Source organism: Sylvia atricapilla, chromosome 8 (genome assembly GCF_009819655.1).
Source record: "Sylvia atricapilla isolate bSylAtr1 chromosome 8, bSylAtr1.pri, whole genome shotgun sequence".
NCBI lineage: Eukaryota > Metazoa > Chordata > Aves > Passeriformes > Sylviidae > Sylvia > Sylvia atricapilla.
The window spans coordinates 11,599,581-11,617,358 of NC_089147.1; the positions used below are offsets into that span (position 1 = coordinate 11,599,581).

Sequence of the window (17,778 nt, forward strand, 5' to 3'; positions counted from 1 at the left end):
GACCTTGTCAAACTGAGCCCAAAATGATAAAAGAGAAGTTTAAAAAGACAGCCACTAGCCCAGCAAAGCTGCTTACAGGATTCTCCATTACAAAAGAACTGCCTTGTCCTTAATCTGTGTCCTTTCAGTGACAGCAAAATGTGGGGCAGTGGAAAGCTCTGGGGGGCATGATTGAAATCCTCTGAGATTCAGCCAACTGCCTTCCCAGATTCCAAAACAATATTCACAGACTGATAGTTTCCTCTTTTAAAGTCTTGTCCCAAAAGATGCAAAAAAGAATGCAAGTCAGAGGCATTATTAGACTAATAATATCTAAAATATTTTGTCTAAAAATGTCACAAACTACAGCCAGGTTTTAATCTAATAAAGATCCATGCCCAACCACCCGGTGACTGAAGGCCCCTGTTTAAAGGCTGCAGACCTGGTTCTGGGTTGATGCACCAGGGATTCCAGGTTAATAAGAGCTGAGTCAGAGCAGTCACACAGGTCTGGTGCAGTAATGAAATCATAGCCCCACTGAGGATGCTAAAGCAGCAGAAAACGTTGCTGGTGCCAGCTCAGAGTACTGGGCAGTGATTAAAGTGTATGGTGAAAACCACCTGACTTAGAGACAGTGCCAATATCCAGAGTATCAGAGCTGTGCTTGGTCCCAGCATAAAATTCCAGCAGCAGCAGCAGAGAGGTCAGACTTTCAACTGGCATAAATTAAAGTTCTTCATCAACTAATATACACACACTTGGCCCAGAGCTGCTATTTAGCTCCTCAGTGTGGAACCTAAGACAACCTTGTAGTGGATAAAAGCAACTGCTCAGGAAACAAGAGGGTCTTATGTGCTGCCATGCTACCCAAAGAGATCAACAGCAGTGGCTTGCTCTTTGAGGTAGCTCTAAAATTAGGCAGAACAAGGAGGAGAGGTCAGGATTGTATTTTTAGAACCTCATTCCCTCCAGTATGTTCTCCCACACAGTAGCCTGGATATTCTTATCCTTCCAAAAAGGGATAATTTGCTGCTGCTGAGTGACAGAATGGGAAGAGGAATAAAAACCTGTCACAAATAAATGCAGATAAATCACAAGTGTTGACATGACAACGAGCTTCCTGTCTATTGGGAAATATGTCATTTTGAGTGTGTTACACCAGCAATCAAATACACTCAAAGAATGGCACCTGATTAATATTCACAAGGAGATGGTGGTGGAGAAGGGGGGTAGCTCACTACCCATTTTCCATTTAGTCTCTTGTTTTATTTACTTTCATATATTTTACAATACAAGCCTATTAAAAAAAACCCAAACACAGACACAAATCAAATATCTCTAAGTCTGTCTGCTTTAGGATACCAGACAAAGTTAAGTCTTGCTTTTTTCCTGCTCCCCCAAAAGAAAATAAGAAATAATTACCTTTAAAATATGTTAAAAAATCAGGTAAAAATATAGCAGCACCCAGTTCAGTTTCCATTTGTGCACAACTCAAAGCAAGAAACAATCTCAAGTCCCTGCTCAAGCTTCTTAAAGGGTGCCATTCACAGGACACATCTCACATAGAAAGCACACAGTCTCTCAACAGGAGTCTCCATTTAGAGAAAAGAGGCCATCCTAACTTCCAAGCTATTATCTCCCTCTCCTCCAGAAAGAGGTAATTTTGCACCCCCCATTTTAGACAGCCACAAGGTAGAAGGACATCACCCAGAGGGGCAGCGACATCAGGCTAAGCCATGCCTCCAAGGCCTTGTTTACCTCTCACTGGGAGGTGCATTGCCTAAGGGACGTTGTTTCCATCTGGGCACTACTTCCAATTTATTTATTGTCCTATGCAACTCCAGAATTAAAGGGTCTGGGTGTTTTGGTTCTCAGGATTCTTTCAGCGGGTTGGATTTTTTTGTTACTTTTGGGATTTTTATAATCTTCCACTGTAAAAGGAGTTGAGAAGAACTCCCTACTTCCCAGGCAGCATTAAAAACTTCTCATGCTTATAAGCAACTCCAGCCACTTCCTCAGCTCATCTGTGAACATGGCAATATGGACATCCAGCAGCCTGGAGGGCTTGCTGCAGCTCAAATCCCAGCACAAACCCTTCCCACCTCACTCAGGATTAGGGAATGGCTCTCACAGATGTACAGCCATTTTCCAGTTGAGGAGCTTGAACCGCCTCCTCACTGCTATTTAACACAGTCTTCCATCTTGAGATTCTGGAGTATATTTTTACCCTTTCTGAAGTGACAAAATGGAAACAATTTCTTGAAATTGGAAGGGACAAACTGGTGAAATAAGCCAAGCTACCAAGTCTCATCTTTTCCTGCCAGCCATGCCAGCTTTGGCAGGAAGCAGGAGCACGAGAGGCTCTCACCCCGAAGATGTGGGTTCCTGAAGGGAGGAAGTGAACCAGCCAAAGCTGCTGTGTCACTGTGCTGGAGACTGTAAAGGGCCAACCTGTGTGCAGGTGATTGTGAGTTAGAGAGGCACAAGACAGCAAGTCCTGCTCCGTCCTGGCAGCATTAATAAGGCAGCTGGAAGCAGGGATGTCTGGCCAGCATGGCTGACAGGGAAAAGGGCAGCTGATAGAGACAAGTTGTATGGGCAGATTGGCTTAAATCAGATCCTAATGTCAGGCAAGATTTAAAATCATAACATCATGAAGGTTTACACAGCAGGGAGACAAAACTCACTGGCCTCAATGATTTTTCCCCAAAAGAAAAAGACATGTAGACACTCCAGGAATTCATTGCCCTGTTTTATCTTTCTGGTTAGCATTTTTCTCCCTCTTTTTCCTATAATTCAAATTCTGTTTATTGCACTGTATCTGTGAGTGGGGTGAAGATTAGTTCACTGAACATCTGAAAGTTCAATATATCCTGCCCAGGAATGCTGGTGGCTGCTTGTGCCAGGGTGGTCATAATAGTTCCTTTGCATCCAGCCCTGTCCTTGCTGCTGCCTGTTACACCCTGGCAGAAGACACAATGCCCAAGGCTCCTACATTTTTTTACAATTTAAAAATGCAAACCTCGATTATTATTCTGCTACAATGGGTCTGCCAAGATGTCGAAAAAAGATGAAAAACTTCATCTGCTACAAAAGATGGGAACAGTTTGAGACAAGATAGGCCCTGGAATTATCAGCATTTTCCAGTATTTAAGGAGAATTGACACAGGGGCAGATGAGTTTTTCAGAGACACAGCCATTTCTAATGACTGGACAGACAAAACCATGTGGTAAGATATCTTGAAGGACAGACACCAGAGAGGTGAACACGACTGCCAGCTCCCAGATCCATGAGCTTATTGATAGCCCTGACTCATTCACGGATGAAAAAGACTCCAGCATGCCCCACCACCTGTTCCCAGCTCCAGAGCACCTTTTAGGCTCCACTGTCTGAACTGGTATTAGATAGCTTCTTGAGTCCTAATAACTGCTAAAAGAAAAAAAAAATTAAAAATCAACAACATCAGGAGTCTAGTCCTAAATACCATTTCTCTTCCTTCCCTTCCCCACTGCTTTTACTCTCTACTGCTTTTCTTTTAATTAAAAATATGGAGGAAAATGGAAGAAGGAGGAAAGAAAAAGGCCAAATCTAGAAGAATCACAGATTTTTCAAGTAGCCAGTGACACTGGAGGCACAGATTTTTCTATCTGAATTAGACTAAGCAATGGGAATACTTAAATCCACATCTGTTAATGCATCAAACAAGTGACAAGAGGCACCAGACTGACCTAAAAGAGGCATTAGAGAAGCCTTTTCTTCCTTCTGCATAATGCTGAGGAAAACTCTCATCAGAAACTTTCTGATCAAGAGGAAGTAACTGCAGGGCCCCATTTCCCAGCAGGTGTAAGTGCCTCAGCTATTTCACTGAGCACATGAAACTAACTGGGAGAAAAGTTCAGTGCCCCATTCCTGAGCACCAGAGCTGTACAGAATCACACTGGGGAAGTCTGTACCTGTGTGTCTGTCCTTGCTTTGTAACACAAACATTGCTTTAAGCCTTAGAACCTCTAATTGGAGCAGCACTGTTCTTGGGTGCTGTGCTGGGAGAGGAGTCATTTGGTACACCCCAGCAGGGCCAGCACTGCCCAGCAGTCCTGGGGTGGCAGCTGCAGTGGGATTCTTGTTTTGCTGACACTACTGGCCAAGCCTGGCTTCCTGTGAAACCCTCAACACCATCAGCTGCCAATTTCAAAATGCTGAATTTATACACTAAAACAAGAGCAAAGGGCAAACCCCTGAGCAAACAAGACCTGAAGAAGAGAGCTGCCTTTAGGCTGGGGGTACATCTTTCAAACATTTACATCCTTGACATATCCAATATTCAAATAGCTGTGTGAGCAAGTTTAAACTTAGTTTGAAAATAGACTCCATCAGCAGTTTGTTTGCTTGCTTGCTTGGGGTTTTGTTTATTTGCTTTTGACCACTTCTCCCATCATACCTGTGACAGCACACACAGCAGCAAAGGCACTGAAGATGCCTCCCTACCTTGTCCACCCACCTGTCGGCCTGTTTTGCTTTTTCCACATTTTTAACAAACAGCTGTCACCTCTGAGCTTTTATTGCCTGGTTATTTATTCAGCTGCCATCACTAAATAGCAGTGGGAGGCCAATGAGTGATATTAGAATATCCACAACCTCAGAAAAGCCATCTTGACAGACAGGAGCTTGTTCACACATCTGGCCTACACAGCACTTGACTAAAACAGAGAAAAGTTTGCAACCAACAAAAATGAGGGCTTTTTACTTTCTCCCAGAAATCCTCTAATTCCTCAGTCCTGTGCTGTTTTTCTATACTGTCCCTGCACTGAAAGGGGACGCTTGTCTCATTGCTCCCATTTCCTCACACTAGAGTGAAGTTCCACATAAAGCAGCATTACAATGCTGCAGCTCCTGTGAGAAATGTATAAAACACTTTGGAGAGAGTAAGTCAGCTTACTTCTAAACCCATTGTCTCTGCTGGAGATTGACTACACAGGAATCCATTCCACTGCAAATGTGACTAGATTAATTTCAGTGAGGGGTTAAGGACTTTTTTTCCTATTTCCTGCTTCTGATCCAGGCACCTTTTTAAGGTCTGTAATGCTCTGGTATGGAACACCCATTCATAACATTATGAGCAAAACTAAAAAATACTTTCAATACAAGACAAAGGGGCATATGGACATTCTGCCTGGAGGGTAAGTCTGACTGCAGGCAATTTCTCAAATTCTCAGGTACCACCTAGCTGTTTTGAGCACCTCTGGAAATGCACAGAGGTTCCATGGTACAGTGCTGGCAGCCCAGCTCTTTATGATTGATGTAAACTATGTGATACTGAAACAGATGAATAGGGGACAGAATAGATGGCTTCTTAGCCCAACAGACTGAGCTTCTGTACATCTTCTCCACAGACACAAGCCCTGCAGCCCAGGACTCTCCCCTGCAGGCTCAGGATATGAACATCCCATCAAACCCCATGACCCACATCTCTCCTACCACTTAAAATGTAAATGGGGAGGTAAAATGGGTAAAGTGAATTCTCATTCCCACCCCATTCTTGGCTCAAAGCCCAGTTTTTAGCACTGGCTGCAGGCACTCACGTCCATCAGCTGTCCGGGCTTCCATGTGCACAAGGTCAGGCTCCTTATCCAAACCAGCCACTGACCTGGGAGAGGAGAGACAGAGACAAAGACAGTCAGCTAGCTGAAAGGCTGCAGTCAGACAGAGATGGTAAAGGAAAGCAAAACCAGCTTAAGCCTACCTTGGGACACCTGGTATATAGGTCTCCACCTTTTAAGGACCCGTCTCCTTTGTATTTCCACACAGACCATGCTCAGAGACCCTACACCAACCTCCCCAGGAACAGGAGAGTGATCCTGCCTGTCCCTTGTCTACAAGATCAAGACTACTACGACTGTTCCTGTGGTGGCAAAGAGAGCTGGTCCCAAGACCCAGTAAAATCGGAGTTATGTTTTAGTGCTGAAGGAAAAACAAAGGCATAGCAGCCTCATGCCTTCAGAAAGCAAATTAAAAGGAGGATTTATTTGGCTGATTAAAGACAAGAAAGACTAAGTTTCTTGATTTGCCCTGGTTTGCTGGGTAATCTTGCTATTCTTCACCTCCTTTTTCCCATCTTCAAAAGAAAAACAGTGTTGCATATATGGTGAATTCCTGATTTTAAAGAGGTGAGAAAGTATTCATTATTCACACCATGACCTCATGCCATCTATGGTCCTTGACAATTATGAAAAGAGGCATAAGAAGTTTCTTTAATCTCACTAGCTGGAACTCAAGCACCCCGGGTCAAATCATCCTGTGCATTATTTACTCCCTAAAAATATTTTTCATAGCACACTAAAAAGAAACTTTTTCTCCTGGAAGAGGGAAAGTCAAGCCCAGAACAGAAATGTTATTATTAGTGTCCTGGCTGATAAGAATCACTGAGAGATGAACATTTAGTCTTAGCAATGGCTGGCAGGGGAAAAAAAATCCATAGATGTCCACGTGATTTATGGTGCTGCTTCTCCCAAGTTAACCAAAGGGTTAGATTAAAAAGGGACAATGACAAAAATCAGTTTATAATTTGGTGGAAGTTGAATTTGATACAGTAGATTGTAAATAATAGTTTCCCTCTGAGCTAGCCTATGTTCAGAATTCCCGAATGTTCTGAAAACATTTTTTTCACATTCTTTTGCCCTTCTCATCCTTGGGGCATCAAGAGCAGAAACATTAATAATAATAATAATAATAATAATAATAATAATAATAATTTTACAGATGGTCTGCTAAATTTTTGTGAATCCCACAAAAAACACAGCAGCTGAAGCAATGACAAACATATAAATGTGCTGGAGTTCAGCTAAGATCAGCCAGTGCTGCAAATGTCAAAACAACTACATTATGAGCCACCGTGTAGGTAACTGGAACTGGCACTGCTCGTTAACGAGAGCACCACATCGACAGTGAGTCCATTCACAACCCTCTGAATTGTGGCCAAAAGATACCAACACAACAAAACAAAGCAGCACGGGCAGGGCTTTCATCATTCCACTCACAGAGAGGAACAGTCTGCTCCTTAATCGCTACCATCAGTTTCAGGGTGATCCCACAATGAGGAAAGTGCTGTTTGTTATTGGTAAGGATGCCAGAATGAGCCTGAGTTCCTGGGATCACACCATTATTGGGATCAAATCCTACCAATATATGGACACAGTTAAAAGTGACAGTGGGATACACAGAAATTCCTTTAAACATCAGTGAAAAACACTATGGTGTGCTGCAGTATTAGTCCCCAATGTATATAGAGAGCAATGTTTCTAGTCCATAGCAGAAGTTTCCTGCCTTTTTCAAATGAGTAGCACTAACTGCTGTAATTTCAGTCAGCCAGTAACCATCACCCTTGTCTAAGACATGCCAATAGAGACAGAGTACATGCTTACCATCATATCTATTCATCACAACTTAATGAAACAGAGTGGTAATTCCAGCACTTTGAGCTAAAGGTTGGAGACACTTTAGTGACTTGCCCTGCAGCCCTTACCAAGAGGTTTCCTACTGAAATTCAGCCTTAAATGCACTCTCCTGGCATCCATCCTTCTGGTAGCCAGACACCAGACTCCTACTCAGAGCCATTTGCTGCATCCTGACATCACAATGTCAGCTGGCTTCACCTGGGCCCCTGGCATCCTCTGGGTCACTCCCCTCCAGATGGAGAGGGCACTGTATCCCCCCATACAGCAAGGGGGCAAAGCTGTTCCTGGCCCAGGTAATAACAGACATCAGTCTGCCACAGCACTATTCACTTTAGAAGGGACTGTAATTAGAAGAACCTAAATATTTCCTAACAAAATCCAGAATACTCATTACCATTGTGCATTTGCATACACAAGCTCTGTGGATCTACTCACAATGCCTTTCAAACGTGCACCAGGGAATGAGAGGGATCTCCTGAAACATGTCATTCTAGCTTGAAGTTCCTTTCCAGCGCCATCTACTTGTTCCCTTAATTAGTTTTGACAAGCCTAATGGTTCTTTTCAGAATAACAATGATGACAAAAAAGGACTAGCACACAGCACATCTCTAGTACTCCTCTGTTCACCAAACAGTGAATTGCAAGTTGAAAGGCTCATAAAGTGTCCTGCAACCCAAAAGCAAGACAGGCTGCTCTACCTGCAGGCAGATAACAAGCCTGAAAAGTGATGCACTGGTCATCCTTCCTTCGCTCAAACCAAGTTGTTCTCTTATACCAATGACTGATTGCAAAACAGATCCCAAATCAATGCTGTTTCTTCATGCCTCACCTCACATCTTTTCCCACTGGCAAGGAACAGAGCTTTGTTTTGCATTGCTCTGACTCTTGAATTCAGGTATTTTTAGTAAATGGTCTCTCGTCATTTGTCTGGAGGAGCTTTACATTGAGAATGCAAAAAAGACAGCAGTGAAAAGAGCAAGATGTAAATGCAGATCCTGAAGCAGAGCTGCAAAAACACACACACCGACTCTTAAAGCTATTCCTTTATCCCTTTATCCTGTTGTAATTCTCTAGCCTTGAGAACTCACTACAACAACCTCTCAGGTCTGGCAATACAGGAGCAGCAACAAAACAAGAAGAGACACTTTCACAGCCTTGTATTTTCTTACACGTTGCCTCTCTGAAAAACATTTGGAGGATGCACTGCTCAATATTATTTAAGCAAGTAAAGCATGCTGAGGAGAAATGTCAGCATCCCCTCCCTTATACAACAAGAGTAGCCCACAGTAGGGTGGTTGGGAAAGGCTTCCATGGTGCTCTAGCTAAAACCCTTGTCAAGAGGCTTACAAAGACATGAGTATTTAACACTCAGGAGCCTGAGGTCCTGACCCATGGTCACACAGCTCTGTGCATATCAACTCCAGACAGCCAAATTTAAACCAAGGTCTACAAAATGCACCCGTGTGTGCTGCTGTCTTGGATGGCCACAGGGAGTGAAAAAGGCACCCTCACTGTGAGGAACTGAGCTAAATCAACATCCTACACCATCCCTATTCATTAATCACCCCTGGCATGAGAAAATGCTGAGAGGATGCAGGCAGTAGTGACAGGAAAGGTCAGGTTTTTCCTGCTGACACGTTCCCCAACTGCTGCAAAAGCAGTTTTCAAAATGTGGAGCCTGCAGCCAGAATTGCAGCAGCCACGGGATAATTTTCCAATTAAGAACTCAAACTACCTCTGAATTCCATTAAAAGGAAGAATTGTTACCTTTTTTTGTATCTTCTGCTGCTGCTTTTCCTTTCTGTTTTCATGGTAGCTCTTGATTTTCACAGGATCTTTCCTCCCTTCTTTTCAGAAGAGAATTGTGTGCTCTTGAAAGATGAAGGATGCACATGATCCTGGCAAGATCTTTATCTCTATCCTGAGGGAAGAGCATTGTGCATGGGTGCACATTTACCAGGCCACTCTGCTAATATCTCATCTCTGACTGGGAGGGAGAGCAAGAGAGAAGGGCAAGGAAAACACAATATTCTGCACTTTAACTACTCCTGAAATGTTTCCCCTATAAGGAACTGTATACTTCAAAATAAAAAATGCCAACACATGCAAAGAAAGGAAGAAAGAAAAACAGATTCTTCAGGTTACCTGCCTACTGCACACCTCAGCTCACTTTCTCTACCAACTCTAATGCCTTTCCATGGAGTAAACGACTTGTGCCTTTTTTTTCTACCCATTTTGCAGACACCAGGCATTCAAAGGTGAAAAGGAGCATTGAGATATGGCTCCTCTAGCACCTTATATGAAAAAAGCTGAGCAATTCCAACTGCCTATGTTGATCCTTGCTCCCTAAACCATCAGTTGAGGGTAAGAGTTGCTCTATTTGTCTATCTCCTGAACCCAAGAGTTTGGGAGGTTTGAGTGAGTATCACTGAATGTGAGAAACATTTGTTTTTGGGATTTACAGTGAGGTAAAAGCAAAAATTCAGGTTACTAGAGTCAGCCTTTCAAACTTGATCTGGAACCTGCTGGACTGCGCTTTATGCCAGGGGTGTGTCTAATTTCTGACCAGTCAAAGTGTCATTCACCAGCTTTGAAAACAAAATCAAAACTTTTACAACAAATTGAGACTCCCAAGATGCTGATTTGAAAACTCAGTTTTGCAGGTTAAGATGTCAGACAGAAGGCAATTGCTAGTTTCCATGTAAAGAGACAGAGGAAACATGCATATTACCTAGCAGGATGTTGTGCAGTAAATAAGGGCTAAAAACAGCAAGGAACAAGGCACATTAATTGTGCAATAATATGTAAAGGGGAAAAATTCACTCTGTTGCTGCAGGCAACTGCAGTTAAATTAGTGGATGTTGCCAATTAGTCTGCTGTAATTTTAATTCTATGCTACTCCAAAAGTGAATAAACACTTTTGTGTGGTACCAGGCAAGCAGTGCATGTTTGTAACTCATCCAAGCAGCACAAGAGCCATGCCCATGTGGATATACAGAAGCAGAAACTAATTCATTCAATCCCTACTGAGTTGACCTGGAGTTTTCCACATGGCACCTTGCTCAATGACACATACCTTTCCAACAGGCTTCTCCTCTATCTGCTATTGCATCACATTTGTCTGGGTATCAACAACTGCACTTGGCTTTGCCAATACATGAATGGACAAGGCCATTCTTGTATTAACTGGCCTAAAATCAGCTCCATCACACATTAACTCTGGGCACTGTAAGAGCCCACACACACCCAACCTGCACACAGCCCTGGGCCAACCATCCACCATAAACTACCACAGTTAAGAACTATTCAAATGTTGAACTGTTGGGACAAAGAATGTGTTTATTGAACACATAAATACAGTATCATTCTCTGTGACTGAGCCAGGGGAGACACTGCTGGATGTGTTAGGATGTGATGAGGTCTCTGAAGAGTTATGGGCAAAACCTCCTTGCACAGCATATTTCAAATGAAGCTTGGAAAAAAAAGCTGGGCTGGAAGATACTGTAAGGAACTGTCTTAGCTAGATCCCCGGAGCTTTCTACATCTTTTCCAGTGCTAATTTCTGTGAGGCTATAGTTCTGGACATGGGCAGAAGTAATTGTTGTGAGACTTAGCTTGCAAGCTAAGGGAAAAAATTGCCAAGTGTTTATTCTCAGCTAATTTCTTTTCAGCAAAACCAATCCTTTTTAAAATGGCCCCAATGAATTTTAAGGAGATTTTCTGCACGGTACATCAAAGAAAACAAAACTTAAGGTGTTCATGACATCTGCATGTGTTTCCATATGTGCATACATGCATCATCTGCCCCTCTGCACCTCATCCCCACAAACATCAAGTGTCTACACCTGTGCCTTCCTTGTAAACTCAGTTTACAAGGAAACTTTTTACAAGGATCACAGGCCCCTGAACAACAAACTTGCTACACACAATTCTCTCATGCATAAATCAGACGAAGAAGAGGAAAGAGGTCCAAATCAATCCTCTCCTTGAGGAGAAAACTGGCATTTAGGCTCAACCATGTCAACCAGAGAATCCATTCAAGGCAGTAGGCTCTGCTGCACAGAAAAACTTTCTCTTCTCAGTACCTAAAAGGAGGTGACTCCTTATATCACAGAAATTAACAGGGAATATCTTTAAAGTATATTTAGCAACAGAAAAACCATTGTTGCTTAATATTTTTTCTTTTCCCTTTATGGTAACACCAAAACCTATGTATAAATAAGTCTGTCTAGTTCTGATCCAGTTAATAGGTCTTAGACCTTTAAAGTCCTGTGGCATTTTTTTCCTAAACCCGTACCATAAACCCCAACAAATATAACCACATTCTTGTGAAATAAACTTGAAAAAATTTGTGGGTAGAAGGCCAAAGATCCTTATTCACAGCCTGGTCAAGGTTTGAAAGGGCCAGCAACACAGGCAGGGCTTGTGCCAGCTGTGCCAGGCCAGCCCTGGTTGCTGGCTGCTCCCAGGTGCAGCCCCAGCCCTGGTGCTGAGGAGCTGAATGTGCTGCTCCTGACTCATGGGGGTACAGCTGACCCAGGTCATGCAAAGGCAGTCCTGAGGGCTTATCCTGATCCTAATTAAACAGAAGCCTTTTTCCTTTTTTTTTTTTTTTTTTTTTTTTTTTTTTTTTTTTTTTTTTTTTTTTTTTTTTTTTTTTTTTTTTGCCAAGTCCTGCCAGTGCCAGGATGTTGAGGAAGTAATGAAGCATCAGCTCAAGTTACGGCATTATTGTCCTGAAGACCTCTCAGAGCCTGAGTGCACAACACACCATCAGCTCCCCATCCCACATGTATCCAACACCAACAGTGCTGCTTTGGAGAGGGCATTTCTAGAGAGGAGAGAGGGGATTTTCCTGGGGTTTAGAGGCCTGCAAGTTTTATAGTGGACAAGTTTTAAGCACATTCCAACACAAGGGTTTGATTCTGTTTTGCCTTCTTCTGGAAGGGACACTTTTTTTGCAGGGCAATTTCACTTATGTCAGTCTAAATTTAAAATCCCTTTAGGAAACAAGAATAAAAGTATATTTTTGAAATTTTGCATTTGCTTAAAATTAGTTGAATGCCTACTATATTATGAAGCCCAGTTAATTAATGTTTTCCCAGTGCTTGGCTACACTCCTTTGAAACTCATATACATGGGGAATTGCCATAGATTATGGCTTTGCTTTTTCATGAAACATGAATCAGCCCTGTTTTGAATCACTTTTAAAAAACAAAGTACATGCTCAAAGATGCCTCAGCTCAGCCTGGCAATCCTGTAACCAAAGATTTCACCGGAGTTACTCCTATCCCTCAAAGGAAATGTTTGTCATATTCCTCTGAGAAGCTTCCTAGCAGAAGTATCTTGAACATGACCAATTCAAGAAAAGTTTTACACCAAAATAAGGACTATCTGTTCATGGTGTGTTTAACTGCCCTCATTTGTACAAATATTTTCCAGCTGTAAATATGACATGCCTGAAATGCTAAGGCTCAGTGATTAAGCTATTAACAGAGGCCTAGGCAGAATAAAGTGCCTCCAAAAAGCTTCAGAGCAAGAGCATCATTTAATAAATGAATGCAGCAGTAGATGGATAAAAATAAAGCTTAAATTGTCCAAAGATGGGATGCCAGGATGAAACTTGGCACAGACAATATGTATAGGATTTGCTGATGAGCCCCACATGCCTATGAGCATTGTACATTGTATCAATTAAGGAAGAATGAGTCTCTACATTCCCAGTTGCAGGATATTGTGAAGAATCACCCTGGGATAACATCTAACATTCTGGAAATGAATTTGTAGTTCATTTCATGCAATTTGAGGGAAAACACAATATGATTTGTGTCACAAACCTTTCGTGACAGTTGTTTCTCTGCATTTCAGACACTAACCTGAAGAGAACAGATAATTTATTTCATTCTTTGACTTTCAGCCATCAGCCAGAAGAGGAAGAAGGAAAGAAAGGAATGAAGAAGAAAGGTAAGGAGGAGAAATACAGAGTAGAATGAACTACTCTGTTCCGGACCAGCAAGCATAAATGAATAAATGTGTCTCCTTGCCCCCAAAAAATCAGACTCGATTAGCTGCTTAGAGTGAGATGCTCATTTTTCCCTACACCACAGGAGGAAAAGACAAAGAAGCAGGAAACAAAAGGAATTCTGGCAGCAGACAGATATCTAAAGACAGGCTCTGTCTGTAGAAACAGCAAGTCTGTGTGGCTATGATTTGTAAAAGCAACAGTGGCATGAGGTCAGCAGATCACCAAGTGTCTCATGACAAGACAGCATTGCATTCAAGACAGAAGCATCCTCACAGGCAGAATGGAGAGATGAATAAAATAGACACAGTCACATGCAGGTGTCTGCCAGGGAAAGAGCAACACTGCAGCAGGAGGGACCAAAGGAACCACAGATCTTTTGTGGGTCCTTAGCTCTAAGGTAGGCAGGTGAACAAACAATCAGGAGACAAGGCTGCCCAGGAGGCTGAGCACTAGACACACTCCCAGCTCTTCACAACAGCAGCATCCCAAAGAATCCTTGTCCCCAAAGCATTGTCCTGATCAAATGAGAGTGCCCAGAGCAGAATGCTGCAGTGGGAGTCATGTCAAGAAGCAAAGGTGCATGATCAAGCTGCAGGTAAATCAAGAGCTGCTTTTTGTTGGGTTCTTAACCTGTTGTTACAGAGGAGGAATAAAAGGAAAGAGAAGTACAAGGCCAAATGAAAAGTAATACTCTGCTGGTTTCTATCCTCAAGGCAAATTCCAAAGTGCCAGCACACTGTTCAAATCTAATGATTTGTAGAAAGAAAAAACTAGAATTCTGGAGAAACTACTGCAGATCTAGAAATGGCTTTAGGGAGTCACTCTTACAGATTGCTCTAAAATCAATATTGTAATGGAACATGTCTCCTTCACTCAAAGATTTTCAATCAAAACCTGAAAACCAAAAAATACTGTGAGCAAAACCTAAGAATATGTCTGTAGCCTTTGGCCAAAAACCTGACAGAGGTTTTGGCCTGGTTTTCTTTATTTTTTTCAATAATAAGCAGGATTTACTCCTATGTGAGGAAACCCAGATCTACTGAAATTAGCTCTGAAGTCCACAGGTATTATTTATTATTTCCTAAGTACTTGCTAGCAGGCACAGGTGAGTATGTTTCTCTCTCACACTCAGCTACAGAAGTCCTGATATTCCACTAAACATGGAAATGTGTCTACATCCCATTTTTCTTGCCTTCTGCCCAATGGAGAACAATTATCTTGCAAGGTAATTACAGAGCAACGATAACCACTGCTATGTCCTATTCCAATTAACTCACTACAAATATGCAAGTGAAACAGCATCACTCACAGGCTTTTCATCCTTGTTCTCTATATGATCAGCAAGACACAAGTTACTGAATCAACATTATTTAAAAGAACATGTAGTGCAGCTAATAAGATGCTCCTTCCTGCTCTTACATTCTGATGTAGCTTCATGCTCACTGTGCTCAACAATAGCAAAATTAAACTCATCTCATTCCACAGAGGAGACTCAGGGGAATGCCAGGGAATGAAAGGATGGGAGTTTCATTTTCTTCTCTTGCCGAGAATGAATTCTGCCTCATATAACTGCTGATGAATTGTCGTTTTAAGAGAGTTTGTTAATTTACAATAAGCAGAAGGCATAAAAACGGACCTCCTTATCTTTAATGGATGTTATTGAGCAACACAAATGGTTCACATTTAAATTAATGCAGAAACATCTTGTCTGTTTTGCCATGATAAGACTGTTCTTTCTGCACAGCATGGCCTCAACTTCTTCTGTTAAATAAAACAACTGGTTTTGTTCAGCTTAATGCCAGGCAAATTTCCAAAGCTTCAGCAGCTGAAGTCAGTTCAGGGCAACGAACTGGAATTTACCTGGGTCTTTCCTGATTCTTTTTGAGAAAGCATCTCTGAAGAATTTTGAAGTATCTAGTTTCAAGTAAAAATGGTCCCTGATAGTGCTGATGTGCTTGCTGAGGATAAACCCTCTATTAGATTGCAACTTCCTCCAATGCAAGGATGTTTCCAGCCCCAGCTGCTGTAAAGAAACAAGAGCTGTAAAGGTGCATTTCTCAAAATCAAGTGGGCTATCAGGGATGAGGTCTGGGGCAAAGGCAGGATGGATCCAGAAAAGATGCTCACTCCTGATGCCTGTAGATGTTTTGCCACTGAATGAAATAGCCAGAAAATTATGTCCATAATCAGACTATGTGAAAAGGTCATTCCTAAACTTCTCAGAACAGCAGTGATTTTTAAAGAATTCCCAAATACGTATCTTTCAGTCAGCTAAAAACAAAAGGGATTCTCCTCCACACTGAGAATTCACCCATTTTCCCAGAAGCAGAGAGATTAGCATGATAGAGAACAAAGGCCAAAACCTAACCCGCGTTCCCCACAAAAAAAATTAAAAAGTGAGAGATTATTCCTTGCTAGCAAGAATGCACAAAATAGGGTGCCACTTTGAGCCTGGCAGCCCAACTTTTGATTAGCTTTGCCAAGCTATGACAGTATGGGAGGTCCCCATATGCCTCAGAGGGATGCATTATTCAATATATTAATTAGAGGGCTGGCTTTCATCAATGCTTCCTACAAAGTATCACAAAGAATTACTCTGGGACTGTTCCTGACAGGCTGGAATTAATTTGTGTCTGAGTTCACGTGCAGCAGGAGAGCCAGGATGAAGTCAGGCCAGGGAGATTACGTGGGTCAGCAGTACAGCATTTCAGCTTCCAACACTGGCCTTTGAAACACAGTGATGGCATTTGGAATTACTTGTTTTGATGGGTTTTGATCTTATTTGTTACCTTCTTGCATGAGAAGAACACAGTTCCTCCCACCATGCATTCTTCAGAGAGACATAGCATTGGGATCCACTCCAGGGATCAATACAAATTGGGAGAAATACTCAACAAACTCTTCCTTAAAGCATTCCTGGTCTTTATTACTAGTGGTTCCTCTAGCCTGCCCCAGTCTCAGACACTCAGTCAGAGAGTGTGGGGGAGGTGGGGGATATAAAATTATCCCAGATTAGCAATGGGAGAGGTAAAAGAAAAGACTGGCCCCTGGGAGGTGAAGAAACCTGATAGATGAGAGACCAAAGCAAAAGGCTTTTTGATGGCTGAAAGCACTAATTGCCGTGCAATAGGTGACATACACTGGCAGGCATTAGATTTAAGTCAAATGAGCAAAAATATTTCAGCCCTTACATTTTTGAGGCCTTAAGGAAAAAATAACTGCCAGCCATAGAACATTAAAGACATAAATGTGGCAAACATCACAAACTGTACTAAAATCACAACAAATGACAAATTCTAAAAGCCTGACAGTATTTATGTAGGGACATCCACAGTTACATTACTGGGGAGAGATAATCCTTCCTTCTGCAAGATACGTTACGTTTCTCAAGCAAAAAGAGGTTACAGAGAAAAAAAGGGCGTTTAGAAAAAAAAGTCCTTCAAAGACAACTTATTTCAAAATTTCTCTTCCAGAGGATATAACCTTTATTGAAAGAATTCATTCTGCTATCAGCCATAATTACAGAGGTGCACAGGTATTTTGACACTTTATCATGTGGCACATTACTTAGGGTTCACTCATTATGTAGTTCATGGATTTTAAAGGAGAATTTAAAGTATTTAAAATTACTTCCCTTCATAATCACACAATCACACACAATCCTTCTAGCCAGAATGTTTTTAGTAATTTTTTTTTTATTCCTCAAAAGAGTTTTGAGCCTAGGCAGCCTGATTAGCAAGACATCCACGGGACTTCATAAAAAATCAAACACTTATTTTCCTAGAAAAGCAGGCAGTAAGGAGAGTAAAGCATCCATCACCTACAACTTAGAGCTTACATTCACAGCACAAGAGATTAGCTCTAACAAATTTCCTCTAAAAGATAAAGTCATCAGTCAGCATAAACATACACCAAACCCCCAAATATCTTTGGTTTTAGTCCCAGGTGAACTAGAAAATAGTCTGTAATGCTTCTCCAGTACTATGGATTTTTTGTGCTATGTACTATGGGTTTTTTCTACAAAGATGCTTTCTCAGAAACAACTATTTCTGTCAATCTCTCATAAATTTGTTCAGAAAAGAACATGGACTGTGCTCAGAAAGGGGAACTGTACTCTGAACATTACACTGACCCTAGACACTAACGAAACTTGTGGGGTCTGTGCTGTCTCTATAAAACAGTCCTGCAGCATTTCCCAGTGATGGAAAATGAAGGATTTTCCTGTTCTTAGAGTCATTTAGGTATTTATAATTGTTGATATCCATAAAATCTATCACAATGTCTCTGGAAGAGCATTTACCAGTCCATAGTTCAAAACCAGG

General features: G+C 41.8%; 1 protein-coding gene across 1 annotated transcript in view; it reads right to left on the bottom strand.

Moving 5' to 3' along the window:
* SORCS3 (sortilin related VPS10 domain containing receptor 3) overlaps window positions 1–1,756 on the bottom strand; it is a 74,448-nt gene extending 72,692 nt beyond the window's left edge. The window contains exon 1 of the mRNA XM_066324440.1: window positions 1,738–1,756. Within this exon, the coding sequence (XP_066180537.1) occupies window positions 1,738–1,756 (19 nt within the window). The remainder of the gene's footprint in view (window positions 1–1,737) is intronic.
* Between the last annotated feature and the right edge of the window lie 16,022 nt (window positions 1,757–17,778).